Here is a 13,936-nt window from a genome sequence, read left to right on the forward strand (position 1 = left end):
TACCAAACAAAGGGAAAAGAGCATCTAGCTTTGCTCTTTATGGTAGTAGCAGTGTTTGTGTTTCTTGCAGTTTCATCAAGTGGTTTCTTACAGCCTCATCCACAGCTGTCTGTACACTCTGGGTATTCAGGTAGGAGTGTCCCACAGGGACACTGTGTCCCAGTGGGACCCAGATGTGGCTTCATTCTGTAGCAGGTTATTTATTCCTCAATGTTCCTGGCTCTGTGTGCTTCAGTGTTTCAGCTTCCCACTCTAATCCCACTGACTATTTTTTAAACATACCTCCAAATTCTTTTCAGCAGTTGTAAGATGAGGTATTGCTTGCTGTGGTGGTGGGAGCCAGGAAGTTAGATCCAGGATTGCTGGGCAGCCTCATTACTCAATAGCAATAATAAAGGCAGTATGTCCTTCCCTGCCAGCACTTTTCCCAGGAAATAGTATTATCCATTTGCTGTTCTCCAAAGCCAATACTGGCCCTAATCAAAGCAGGAAGGCTCATTAGGTGGCTTTCATGAGTGATGAAGAGCCATTTGCCATTGCTGCATCCTAGGAAATTCAATCAAGGAAATCCCCTCAGGGCCAGGAGGAACTGTGATGGAACATCTCCGGTGCCGCCGGCATTCCTGCCGTGGGCCTGCACTTACAGCCCACAGACTGCAGGATGCTGGAGCCTCTGGCATACCCAGCCTTCTGTCCTGTGGGGCCTCTCCTTTTATTTGGTTCAGCTGTTGATTCCCTGGTAAAAGTGCGGGTGCCAGCTGGGCACTGCGCAGTCTCTGGGACTGGACCAGCTCTCTCAGTCCTGTCAGTGTGACCTGTGTGCTTCTCTCCTTGGTTTTATGTAGGGCAGGATGGGGTTAAACACTCGGGTTTTGTCTCAGAGCTAGTCCAGTCCCCCTGTCTGGGGTGCTGTGTTAGGTGAACATTTCCTGCTCTTCAGCAACTGCAGATAGAGAAGCAGGGAATGGTTTGGGTTGGAAGGGAAGGGAACTCAAATCCCATCTTGTTGCAATCCCCTGCCACGGGCAGGGATACCTTCCACTAGCCCACGTTACTCCAGGCCCTGTCCAACCAGGCCTTGGACACTTCCAGGGATCCAGGGGCAGCCACTGCTTCTCTGGTCAGTCTATGCTAGAGCCTCACCACTCTCACAAGAAGAATTTCTTCCCAATATCCCATCTAACCCTGCTCTGTGTCAGTGGGAAGCCATTCCCCCTTGTCCTGTCACTCCAGGTCCTTGTCCCAAGTCCCTCTCCAGCTCTCATGTAGCCCTTTTAGGCATTGGAAGGAGCTCTGAGGTCTCCCTCGGGCCTTCTCTTCTCCAGGCTGATCACCCCCAGCTCTCCCAGCCTGGCTCCAGAGCACAGGGGCTAGTAATAGAAACATCAGGGATATGCAGTTGGAACAGAGATATCCCAGCCTGTCCTGAGTTTTCTTTTTACTGGTCACATTGAAAAAACCTTTAAGGCCTTTGGTTTTCTTGTGTCAAATTTAATTCCACAGTGCTTGGGACTCCTCATTTGGGGGAGCCCTGAGCTGGCAACATGGCTTGGGAATGGCTTTGTATTTTCATCAGAGCAATGCACAATCGTGTTTTCAAGGCTGCTATTTAATGCAGTGAAGATGGGAAGAAAGATGAGGAATGAGCCAGGAGAAGATGTATTTTGGAGATAAGCTGCACAGACTTGCACAGTCTGGCATGCAGAGTTGGGAAGGGCTGGTGTCTGCAGGTCTCAAACGCCTTGCCCAAGGTACTTGGGGAGCGAGGGGCAGATCTGGTCCTCCCTGGCCTCCCAGTGGAGGCTTTTTACTGCAAAGGCACTTTTCCTCCAGGACTTGGCTGGGATTCTTTTGTTCAGGTGCCTTCAGCCCTTATAGAGTTGCTGTTCTAGCAGTGCACTGAGAGAAACATTGCATTTTATTAATACTTCTGAGAGGCTTTGAGCTTGGTGGAACCTCCCATTCCCTGCCTTGCAGCATTATTAGCAACGTTAGGTATAGAAATGGGCATTGGATAACTCAGCATGTATTGTGTGAAGCAGGGAGGAATTCTTGAGTGGCCTTCAGCAGAGGAAGATGAAGAGTATGGCACAGCATGGAGTGGGGGCTTTTGTGGCTGGAAATGTTCATAACTAAATGATAATAAATCTATGCACACATACTCTAGTTCAGGCCACTTCTTGTAGACAGGTAAAAGAATTATAGAAGAAAGGCCTGCTCTGTTTAAATTTATAGCTAGCCTGTCATTTCTTCTAAGTGCAGCTGAGTAATTTGCAAGTTCCCATCCAAAAACAATCTTAGGTATGAAAGGTTTGTTAACACAACTTATTCTTAGGTGAAAAACAACTAGCACCTGCATAAACAATAAGATCTGTCTCATGGGAATCAGTAGAAAAAATATGTAAACTAACTATAAATACAGAAGTTTGATAGACATGTAAAATACCATGTACTAACCAATAAACTAAGTGTGAATGTATTGCCCACCAATAAGATCTGACACAGAGTCTTCTGGTAATCCTATAAAATATGGCCTATACAATTAAGATTGGGGTTTTCTGCATGAAGAAACAGTCCTGTCTGCACATTAATGCTACAGTCACTAAAATGCATTAATGTTTTTGTGTTTGTAATGTCTGGCCCATGAAAAGATCTTATTCTACGCACTGAAGGCAGATCTGAGCTGAATTAGGACAAAGAATTTGGAAAATGCCGCAGTCTCCTTGCTTTCAGGAGTGTTTTAGTAGTGCAGGAGCATTCAGGTGCTGCTGCTCTGTGCTGGAAAAGAGCCAGCTGGTTGGGGTTATTGCAGAAGAGGGTTATGGAAGTGCCTGGTTCTCCTGGAAAACCAGGAGAATGCCAAGCAGCAGCTCCTGAAGTAATGAACCTCCTTTTCTTGATATATTAATATGTTTGGCTAATTTGCATCCTAGAGTTTGGAAAGAGTTGGCTGAGGAATAGTTTTTCTTGAGTGTTATTTTGTAAGAACTGGTAAAGCAGGGAAAGTTCCAGGAGGTGGGAGGAGAGCAGAGGACATGACCTGGGTGTGTGTGGCTTACTCACCTCCCTGTGAACCTCCAGTAAAACACTCAAATGCCTCGTGAAGGACTCAATTAAGAGGTGTTGTGTAGTAATGCCAATCAATATGTATTTATGGATCTTGTCCTACTAACTTGCTGCCTTTTTTCTTTTAGGACTCTAGATTCTCTTGAACAGAAAGTGCTTGCTTGGATATAATACTCCTCATAAGCCATTCAACTTAGTACCTCATCGTATTTGAGTTAGGAGATAAAATAATATTTAATCCAGCCCTTGGAAGGGGATAGGTGCTTCTGGTGAGGTTATTTCATCTGTATGTTTGCATTTCCAAAGATTTCATACCATGGTGTTTTTTAAAGTCTTCAGCAGTGACTTAGATGGAGTTGCTGCCCAAAGAGATCATGTGGAAAATGAAGTGTCCAAGGCCAGGTTGGACGGGGCTTGGAGGAACCTGGCTAGTAGAGGGGGTAGATAGCCTTTAGGATCCTTTCCAACACACCCTGTTCTGTGATTCCATGAAACAAATCCCCATGGAGGTGGACAGGCTTTCGTGGTGCACAGGCCATGGTGGGCCACAGGGTGTAACCTCTAGTCCAAAGATAGCTTGAGGCCACTGGCAGCCTCCAGATCTCTAACAAGGACCACAAATTTCAGGCCAAATTTCTGTCTAGGTGTTGTATAGGTAATAAGCAGTTGATTTTGCCATCCTAAGTGGGAACAATCTCTTGGTTTTATCAGATTTCTCTTCATTCTGCTGGGACCAAAGGGCAAAGCCAAGTCCTATCATGAGATCGGCCGAGCCATTGCCACGCTGATGTCAGATGAGGTAGGTGTCTTGGCATCTCCAGTGGGAATGGTTCTCCCAAGTAAGTGTCCTTCCCTCCAGCCTGGTCAACAGGAAGGAGCATTCACATACAGCTGAAATACCCATGTTACCTCATAATTCCATCTTGACAAAATTACTGCCTCTGGCTTTGTGTTTGTTAAAAGCGTGACTCTAGGAGAGGTTTGTGTGCCGTGTGTATTGTCCTGCTAGTGATCACTCTTTCATATCAACTGTGAATTAATTGTTGAATTTATTCTGTTGTGGTCTGCACCTTGTGTCCCATTCTGCCATCCCAGAATCCCACAGCCAGGGATATGCAGGTGATGCCCACAGCACTGTTTCCCCCCTGTGATGCTGTGTGTGGCACTGTGTCCCAAGCACTGGCAGTGTTCATGTGTAGCCAGGAGCAGCTGGCCCCTCCTTGCTGCCATGGCTAGCCTTTCAGGATTCATTTACAGCTCCTTTCTTCCCTACAGCTCCTTCATCACTGCTCAGCTGCTCCCAGCTCTCCAGCTTTCTGTCACTCACTGGGCTGCTTCCCACAGCCCCAGAGTCCCTTCCTGCCACCAGCTTGTCTGTCACATGCACTGATCCACCTCCTCTCCACACAGTCCAGAAGATTCCTATAAAATTCAGCATTAATGCTTTCCTCCCCCCACCTTCTCTCATTTGTTCTTCATGATTAATACCAGGCCTTTCACTAAAAACAGTTTATGATGTTGTTTTTGAATAAATATTGTTATCAGTTCTGTGTCACAGGGCTGAAAATGAATCTGGATTTGATAGACTGAAGTAGGTGGCTTTGTCAAAGTGTCTTCTACAAGTGTAATTGAAAGTCCTTATGTAGAAGAAAACTTTTCTGCACTAATGGTAGAGATAATTGCTTTACTAACATTTTTAAAGGTTAGAAATAAATAGTTTCCTTAAAATTAGATATATGCCTAAAAGGAAAGAATCTCTGTTGTTATCCAGCCAAAGGAAGGGGCTTTCTGTGGGTCACACCTCCTTGTGGCACATGTCCTGATACTTTTTCAGAGGTTTCTGAGAAGGAGTTAAGTTGATTTTGTAGAACTCAGTTTCTGGAGCCAGGGCCACAGAAAATGCACTTTCCCACGGGGAGTCTCTTTTCCTTGCAGGTATTCCATGACATTGCCTATAAAGCCAAGGACCGTCAGGACCTGATCGCAGGCATCGATGAATTTCTGGACGAAGTCATTGTGCTCCCCCCTGGGGAATGGGATCCAGCCATTAGGATAGAGCCCCCCAAGTCTCTCCCTTCTTCGGATAAGAGGTAAGAGCAGGAGAGGGGCTGCTGGCCAGGGACAGTGGGCATGAGGTGTGGAAAGGGGATGGGAAGAGGCAGTGTTCTGGTTGTGCCAGGTGTATGGAGTGACCTGCACCTGGCTGTCACTATTTAGAAAGGCCTGGAGATATTCTCAGGGAGGGAGGATGTTCCTGGAAATCTGTACCTTTTGAGATGATGTTGTAGGCACACAATAACACAGCTGGTAGTTGGCTGGGCTCTTTGGGGTTCTTCTTGGTGCTCTGACATGCTGTGTCCTGGCCTAGGAAGAACATGTACTCGGGTGGGGAGAACGTGCAGATGAACGGCGACACGCCCCACGATGGCGGCCATGGTGGCGGCGGCCACGGCGACTGCGAGGAGCTGCAGCGCACGGGCAGGTCGGTGACACCCCTGCAATGCTTCCCTTGCCAAAGCATCCCCAGCCCAGTGGGCTGCCTGTACAGGCTCAGGTGTGACCCCAGAATGTCTCCGGGGGGCCTTTCCTGCCCAGAGTGAGGCTGTGTGAAGGGTTCAGAACATCCAGCTTCAGCAGTTGGCAGAAGGTCATGGATCAGATGCTCAGTAAATGATAAAGAGCCATTAAAAAGGACAGAAGGCCCAGGTAGGTGCTGCCTGTTGGGAGCCTGGGAAGTCAGATGAGCTGTAGGGGAACATAAACATGGCTGGTACAAGCCTCAGTTAATCCATTTGGATTGCTGAAGGGGTGCCTTAGCCAAAAGCAGAGATGTTCCCTTTTCTGGACATTAGTGTTGCAGTTGGATTGCACAGCTAAAGGCCTTTATGGGATAGAAAGAGAGAGGGTAACAGTGCCCCAGGCCCTACTCTCTCCTTTATTATTCTGCTTTGTGCCACTTTAAAGTCCACTGGAGTCGGAATACAGCTCAGGTGGTCATGAAACAGCGAGTTCAGCATTTCAAGATCAGTGCACAGGGCTTCATGGTGGCTTTGTGCCTTCCTTCCCACTCTGAATCTTCTTTTTCAGTTCTAGTTCTAGTCTAAATTCTAGGAGAAAAGTCTGAAAGTCTTCACACTGCATTGGTGTGTACAAGGCAGTGGAGTGTCCTGATTTGGCATCAGAAGGTGGCATGTGCCTGTCTGCCACAGTGTCTGTGCAGTCCTGGCAGAGGTGGGGAGCTGTGAGCAGGGGAACAAGAGGCTAAACAAACATTTTTCATGCTGGCAGTGTCAGTGCCACATGGAGTTTATAAGACTTAAGTACTGTCTTGTCTGTGATCATACAAAAAGGGATGTCTGCAAGTGAGTTCTTTTGTCATCCAAGAGTGTTTCTCTTATGTTTTTACTTCTAGTTCTTTTGCTGGTTATTAATTTGAAGCATTTTTCCATGCAGCAGATGGTTTGGCTTGCCCAGCCATGGTGTCTGCTATGTGGAGAAATTCAGACAGGGACTTAGACCAGAGTTAATCTATTTTATTACATCAACTAATATATTTGGGGGAAAAAACCAACAGATGAGCTTCCTGAAATACAAACTGTGGTGGTCTGTTTCAACAGAAGCGTGGCCTGTAGTCCTGCAATTTGTCCCTTTCCAGCTGCATCACAAGTTTGAGATATTATCTCTCCTTACAGCATTCTCTCTGAGATCCCTGGACCACCACAGCTATGATAAGGCTGTTTGTAACGTGCTGATCTCACTCCTTAGAGATCATACTTCATTGCTGGCAGAGTCTCTGCTGGCTTAGCGTGGTGAGTTTCACTGTGAGACATCTTGCCTGAGTCTCCTCTTGCTTGTCCCTGCAGATTCTGTGGGGGCTTGATCAAAGACATCAAGAGGAAAGCACCATTCTTCGCCAGTGACTTCTACGATGCTTTGAACATCCAGGCCCTCTCAGCCATCCTCTTCATCTACCTGGCCACTGTCACCAATGCCATCACTTTTGGGGGATTGCTTGGGGATGCTACGGAGAACATGCAGGTGGGCAAGAGCTTTCAGAACCAGCAAATCCAGCCTTTTGCTGTTCAGTCAGAGCCGTGTTTGGGCACTGGCAAAGCTGGAATTCTTGGTACAATAATGGAGGTGCTCTGTGTTTTCACTGCTTTCTCTGCTGCTGTGCTGTTCTTTGACAGCTTGTACAGCAGTTCCTTAAATGGTGAATAAGAGCAGGCCCAAGAGACAGAGAAGGTCTTTCCTCCTTCTGTACAGAGAAGCTCCTCTGATCTGCTCTCAGTTGCACCATTTTAGTCAAATTCAATTTGCTAACCCTGAAACCTCTGCCTGATTCCTACAATACCTGGGCTTTGGCCTCTCTTATGAAAAGAAAATGTCAAAATTATTAGGAAAATGAGTAACACAGGAGAGAAATGTCAGGTCTTTAGAAAGATGAATTTTGTAGGAGTGGGAGGGCACAAGCTGAGAACCAGGCACATATCCACGAACAAGCTGGATCAATGGCTTAGCTCAGGCTAAAGAGAAGGGATTCTCTATTAACAGTGCTGGACGTCCTTTGTGTTAGTGGAATAATAGGAAAAGTAGGAGGTTGTATTTAGATATATTTGGTTCAGCCAGTCCAGTTCAGCCAAATCTCCTAGCAATAATCAAGCTCATAATGATAATGACTGAATTATTAATTTATGCAGGTTTAATTAAGTCAAACATAGGAAATGAGGGCACATATCTGGAACCCTGCACTCCCCTGTGATGAATTACAGGCTAGAGTAAGATCCAGCAGCCTGTGCAGTGCCCAGTTCCCCTCCCTCCTGTACAAACAGTTTGCATTTTCTGAGACTCAGGGAAGTCAGGAATGGAGACGCCTCTAGATCCCACCAGTGAGCAACACTGGACTGTCATGGGGTAGCACAGCAAAGCCTGTCTGCTCTGCACAAGGTGCAGTCTTTACATTACAGGAGGAAGGGGAAATGTTACCTGATTCCAAATATAGTTCAAATTGAGAAACACTTCATTGTGGCCAGAAGTCTCAAGCTTACTACAAGTAGGAAAAAAACCCTCAGAGAGCAGTATTTTTGGGGCTACTACGTCACAGTTTGTGTGTCTGTGTCTTGTCTGTTGTAAACAGTGATGTGGCTGCTGCTGGGGCAGGCACTGAGCATGGCCCATCCCTGCTCCCTGTTCTGGGAGCTGCCCCAGCCAGCACTGTCTTCACAGCTTGCTCCTGAGTTTTCTGTTTCTGAGAAAAGACACTATTCTTGGCTACAGACACGTGGAAGAACGCAGGGAAAAGAGATTCCAGATGCTCTGGCCACGAGGGCCCTCTCCATGAGTAATACAAGAGGAGTGGAGGGGATCAGCTCTGTGAAGGCTGTTCCTTGCCCTGGGATTACTGGGCTCAGCCTTACAAGTCCCCCATAGGCAGCCAGCCTGTTGCTTTCCTCAGTGAAAACACTAACTTGTGTCTTCTAAAGGAAGAGAGACACAAAACTGGATTCCAATTCTTGCAGTACCCCTGACAAGTCAGGAGAGGTGCAGCCCCATCCCTACAGCCTGGGCGGAAAGGAGGGATTGGCCTGTGCCATTAATGGCTGCTCAGCACATTAACGTGTGGTTATCCTGAGTAACTGTGGCTTGTGTGCACCAGCATCTTGGTGACAGCTGCAGGGGGGGCAGAGGATGCTGTCCCCTTGGTCACAGGCATAGGGACATGCAGCATGCAGCCACAACAGAAGTGCTCCTTCAGAGAGGGTGACTCCTGTGCTGTGTCCCCACAGGGTGTGTTGGAGAGCTTCCTGGGCACCGCTGTCACCGGCGCCGTGTTCTGCCTCCTGGCTGGCCAGCCCCTCACCATTCTGAGCAGCACAGGACCTGTCCTGGTCTTTGAGAGGCTTCTCTTCAATTTCAGCAAGTGAGTACATGGTGGCAGAGGATGGGGGGCAGGAATGTCCCACACGGAGGAAATCCAGCCAGGGAATGAGCTGCTTGCTGCTGGGGAAGGAGGGGATTTAGTGCACAGAATGAAAGGTCTTGTTCCTTGCTGAGACCCAGTGCAATCACATCAGGGGTTGTCCCGGCACGCATGTCCCAGGGCGCTGCCCAGTGTGTGGCTGCCTATCTCTGTGGGGCCTCCTGAAACAAAAACAGCCTTGGCCACTTCAGTCCTCGGTGAGGAATTTGCTCTCGGTGCAGTGTGCTGCTTGTCCCCATCACTGCTTCTCTGACTCCCATAGGAACAAGGAAATGAATCCGGCTCTTCACTAACAAAATCCCGTGGGTCTCAAGGTTGCCAAGAATTTGTCCAGTAGTCATTTGAAATAGTCACTATTATTTGTGAAAGCAAAAGTGTCTCTGGTAAAAACAGCCCCCAGAATTCCATGGGGGAGCTTTCCTGCTTTTAAAGGAAATTTCCTGCATTTTTTTTCCATTTAACTGGTATAAAGAAGTTCTGCTTTCTCCATGTTGTTGACAGCTGACACCCAGAGCTAAAGGGAGCCCATTTTGTTAGGTGTGATCATTTACCATTCCCACATCTGCAATACCAGAAAGATACATTGGAATCCCCAAAGGAATCAGCAATGTCATGGATGATTTCACCCATGGGGCTGGTGACCCTTTGGCTGGTGTTTTGCAAGGAGATCATTTTAGGTTACACAGAATACACCCCAAATCCCTTGTAGTCTGTGTTCTCAGCATGGCAGGTTGTGCAGGACTTGTGTTCCTACATGTAGGGAGGGATGGGGGCTAGAAAAAATGGCTGGAAAGTTAGATTATCCTAGGGAGGGAAACTGGAAACTACAAAAAGGTGAGTTGTACAGTGGAGCAAGAGGTGGGCACCTTTCTTTTCTTCCCTCATCTGGAATCAGTGAATAGAGTCAGGAATGGACACACTGCACCTGTTGGCACCTGGCAAGCATGACAAATCCCAGGTGCAGCAGGCAGCAGGAAAAAAGCAAGATGGAAAAGCACTTTGTACTGTTTTGGAAGCAAGAAGGTGGTTATTGTTAACCTGAGGAGGAGGTGGCAGTTGTAAAAGCCATTGTCCTAACAACCTGCCAGAGCAGAAAGGCAGGCCTTTTCAAAGGAGGCCTTTCTTATAAGGAAATTGGAACTGAGTACTTTGATTTTTCAGTAATGCATTTGTGGTTGTTCATTTTCACAACACGCTGTTCCCTGCTAGGAGCAATCCTTCAGGACAAAGTGCTTTTCCACCTGCTCTGTCAGCTTCAGAAGTGCTGCAGGAATTTGAGGAGTAAATGCTAAAATAATATAGTTTAACATTTTTGAAGTTCTTGAATGGTGTGGAGTCAGTGTAGCTGGGTTTCTGCCAGCTGCCTTCAGATGGATGGGATCTCCTGCCCCCTCAGGCACTGACTCTGGATACTTCAGAGTTGTCATTTGGGTTTTGTATTCTTATTTTTTCCCTTCTCTTTTTCTGAATCATTTTGTTTCTTACTTGCTCCTTGCCCTCTTCCAGGTCAGGGCTTCTGGCTTCCAGAGAATTACAGCTGCCTGAGCCTGCCAGTCCCACCAGCTCTTGCTTCCTTCCCCAGAACAGGCAGTGGCCCTCCTGGCAGGTCCTCATCTGCTCCAGTGTTCCCTTGAGGCACTTGTTCATTCCTAAAAGCCCACCTTTGGACTCTGTGCTGGCACAGCACCTCAGCCTCAAGCAGCAAACAATGGGGGGCATTGTTCCCAGGAGGGAATGATGCAGCTGGGTGCATGGCTCTCCATCCCCTGCCATTCCCAGCACCAGGGTTTGTCATAGAATATCCCAGGTTGGAAGGGACCCATAAGGATCAGCAAATCCAACTCTGTGCACCTGGCAGGACTACCTAAAACTAAACCATATGACTAAGAACACTGTCCAGATGTTCCTTGAACTCCATCAGGTTAGGTGCCATGACTGCTTCCTGGCAAGACTGCTCCAGTGTCCAGCCACCCTCTGGGAGAAGGTTTTTGCTCTATGTTCAATCTCAGTCAATCTCTAGGAAGGTAGGAGGGCTCTGCAGAGAGACTTGGAGTGGTTGGATGGATGGACAGAATCCAGTAAGATGAAGTTTAATAAATCCAAGTGCCCAATCCTGCATTTTGGCCACAATACCCCCCACAATGCTATGGGCTGGGGACGGTGTGGCTGGACAGTGCCCAGGCAGAAAGGGACCTGGGGGTACTGGTCAAAAGCTGTCTGAACATGAGCCAGCAGTGTGCTCTGGCTCCTGGCCTGGATCAGGAACAGTGTGGCCAGCAGGAGCAGGAGGTCATTTTCCCTTGTACTCGGCCCTGGTGAGGTCCATTTTGAGCACTGTGTCTAGTTCTGGCCCCTCAGTTTGGGAAGGACATTGAGACCCTTCAGCCAAACCAGAGAAGGCAACGAGGGTGGAGAGGGGCTGGGAACACAAACCCTGTGAGAAACAACTGAAGGAGCTGGGGTTGTCTAGCCTGGAGAAAAGGAGACTCATGGGTGACCTAATCACTCTCTACAACTCCCTGAAAGGTGGCTGTGCTCAGGTGGGGTTGGTCTCTTTCTCCAGGCAGCACTGACAGAACCAGAGGACACAGTCTCAAGCTGCGCCAAGGGAAATATAGGCTGGATATTAGGAAAAAGTTTTTTACAGAAAGGATGATAAAGTATTGGAATGGTCTGCCTAGGGAGCTGGTAGAGTCACTATCCCTGGATGTGTTTAAAACAAGACTGGATGTGGCACTGGGTGCCATGGTCTAGCTGAGGTGTTGGGGCTGGGTTGGACTCAGTAATCTTGAAGGTCTCTTCCAACCTGGTCATTCTGTGATTCAACGTCCCCTGACTCAGCTTTGTTCCATGTAACATCTGCTTTGTACTTCCCAATCTTATCTAACCCAGTGTTTTCCTTTCTTGCCACCCTTGTCTTGTTGCAGGGACAATGACTTTGACTACCTGGAGTTCCGCCTCTGGATTGGCCTCTGGTCAGCCTTCCAGTGTCTCATTCTCGTGGCCACCGATGCCAGCTTCCTGGTCAAGTACTTCACCCGCTTCACTGAAGAAGGGTTTTCCTCCCTCATCAGCTTCATCTTCATTTATGATGCTTTCAAGAAGATGATCAAGCTGGCAGATCATTATCCCATCAACTCCCAGTTCAAGGTGGACTATATCACTCATTACTCTTGTGCCTGTAAACCACTAGATCCAGGTAAGGGAGTGTTCATTACATCTCCAGTTTGTAGACAGGAGGTGGCCTTTGCTCTCCTTTTCCCTTGTGCTGCAGCCCAGATAATAGGTAGATTATTCCTTATCGGTTGCCTTCAGATATCCTGTCTTAGTCTCTTAGAAGCTGAGAGGTAAATTCCATCCCGAGTGGAATGTCAGTATTGCAGCAGGCCTCTCATTGGAGGTAGAAGTGAGCCAAGACACACAGACTCTTGTTCAACAATGTGAAAAGGCTCCCAGTTTATTCTTCTCTACAACTGAGCCATCCTGACTGTGACTACAGCAAGCTCCTACTGTTGGCTTCCCTGGTGGACTCTGACTGCAGCTAATTCCTGCTTGACTATGACTGCATGTATTAGTTTGCAGAGTCTGCAGGCTGTTCCTGCTGGAATATGACTGCAGGCCCCAGCAGCAGGCTCTCACTGCAGATCCCTTGCAAACCTCACCACAGATCTTGTTCAGCAGCAGCTCTCTGCCTTATTTCGTCCATCCTCTACTTCTTCCTGGTTGTTGCTTCTTCCTCAGGGGTCATCCTCCTGTCTCCAGGTCCTCCTCTTCAAGGTCCACCCCTGAGCAGCCAACCCATCCCTTTTGTCACACTTATCTTTATTAGTTACTGCTGTGACCCATTGAGGGTCATAAGGCTGTTTCTCTTCTTTGGTAATTAGGACAGCTGTGACAGAGGCACGGTCACCTGTAATCCCTTCTTCTACACCTACATATCACAGTACATCTGGCCTTCCTGGAACTCTTCCAGAGAGCATCATGACCAGTGGAGAAGCTGTTTCTGCAGCCCTGTCTCCTTGCATCCCCGTTCCAAATGGCATTCCAAATGCCATGAAGGGGCAGCAGTGGTGGCCAGGTCACTGCTGTGCAGCTGAGGTCACTGCCATGGAGCTCAGGCCACTCCTGTTTCAGGAGCTGGATTTATTCAAGGCGTTACCCAAACGTGGGTGGTTCCCACCTCCTGGCTGCACAGATGAGAGGGAAAGCACAAACAATTCCTTCCCTTCCAAGAAGGGAAGTGTATCCCCAGGGCAGCCTATCTCTGGAGTGTGGGCTGCACAGCAGATAGAGCCAGTGTACCTATGGCTCTGGGAACAAAGGGTTACAAAACCCAAATCCAAATTGAGAGAGGCTGGCTGTACCATTAGGGAAGTAGGACCACTCCTAGGATCCCACAACAATGGGCAGTGAGTAAGAAACTTGATCTGTGCCCAGAGTAAACTGCAGGTTATGTTGGCACACCCGCCCAACAGGAAAAGCTGCTGGCTGCTCCTCGCAGGTGTCAAGAGCCCGTTCCCTGGGGCTGGGTGCCTGCCTTCCCTATTAACACAGGACCTTGGTGAGCACAGTCTGCTTCTGCCTCTGCTGGAATGGCAGAGTGAATTCCTTCTTGAAACTAGGACGATGGGAATGGTCAATGCCAAATTGGAAGTCTCCACTTCCCATTGAAGCACTTGTGGCTCTCCAGACATCCAAGTGAAAAAAGTTTATTTATGCAAAACCTCAGTCAGCCATGAGGAAAGGGGCCATGAGCCCATTTGCAGGAAGGATTGCATTTCTAAATGAAATTTCAAATTCATGATTCCTAATGCTTCAGAAGCCACAGGGAATGCTGCTGCTCCTTCTTTCAAAGAAATTATCCCCATCCTGTTGATTTCAATTTCTTGC

The 13,936-nt window shown here is 47.9% G+C and overlaps 1 protein-coding gene across 6 annotated transcripts in view; it reads left to right on the forward strand.

Moving 5' to 3' along the window:
- SLC4A4 (solute carrier family 4 member 4) overlaps positions 1-13,936 on the forward strand; it is a 117,314-nt gene that overhangs the window by 83,063 nt on the left and 20,315 nt on the right. For all 6 annotated transcript variants that reach the window (XM_077176844.1, XM_077176841.1, XM_077176842.1 and 3 more), the window contains 6 exons: positions 3,778-3,865; positions 5,002-5,156; positions 5,435-5,548; positions 6,930-7,104; positions 8,853-8,986; positions 11,974-12,245. In XM_077176844.1, coding sequence (XP_077032959.1) covers positions 3,778-3,865; positions 5,002-5,156; positions 5,435-5,548; positions 6,930-7,104; positions 8,853-8,986; positions 11,974-12,245 — 938 coding nt within the window. The remainder of the gene's footprint in view (positions 1-3,777; positions 3,866-5,001; positions 5,157-5,434; positions 5,549-6,929; positions 7,105-8,852; positions 8,987-11,973; positions 12,246-13,936) is intronic.

The sequence above is a fragment of the Agelaius phoeniceus genome, chromosome 4 (genome assembly GCF_051311805.1).
Source record: "Agelaius phoeniceus isolate bAgePho1 chromosome 4, bAgePho1.hap1, whole genome shotgun sequence".
In the NCBI taxonomy this organism is placed as follows: Eukaryota; Metazoa; Chordata; class Aves; order Passeriformes; family Icteridae; genus Agelaius; species Agelaius phoeniceus.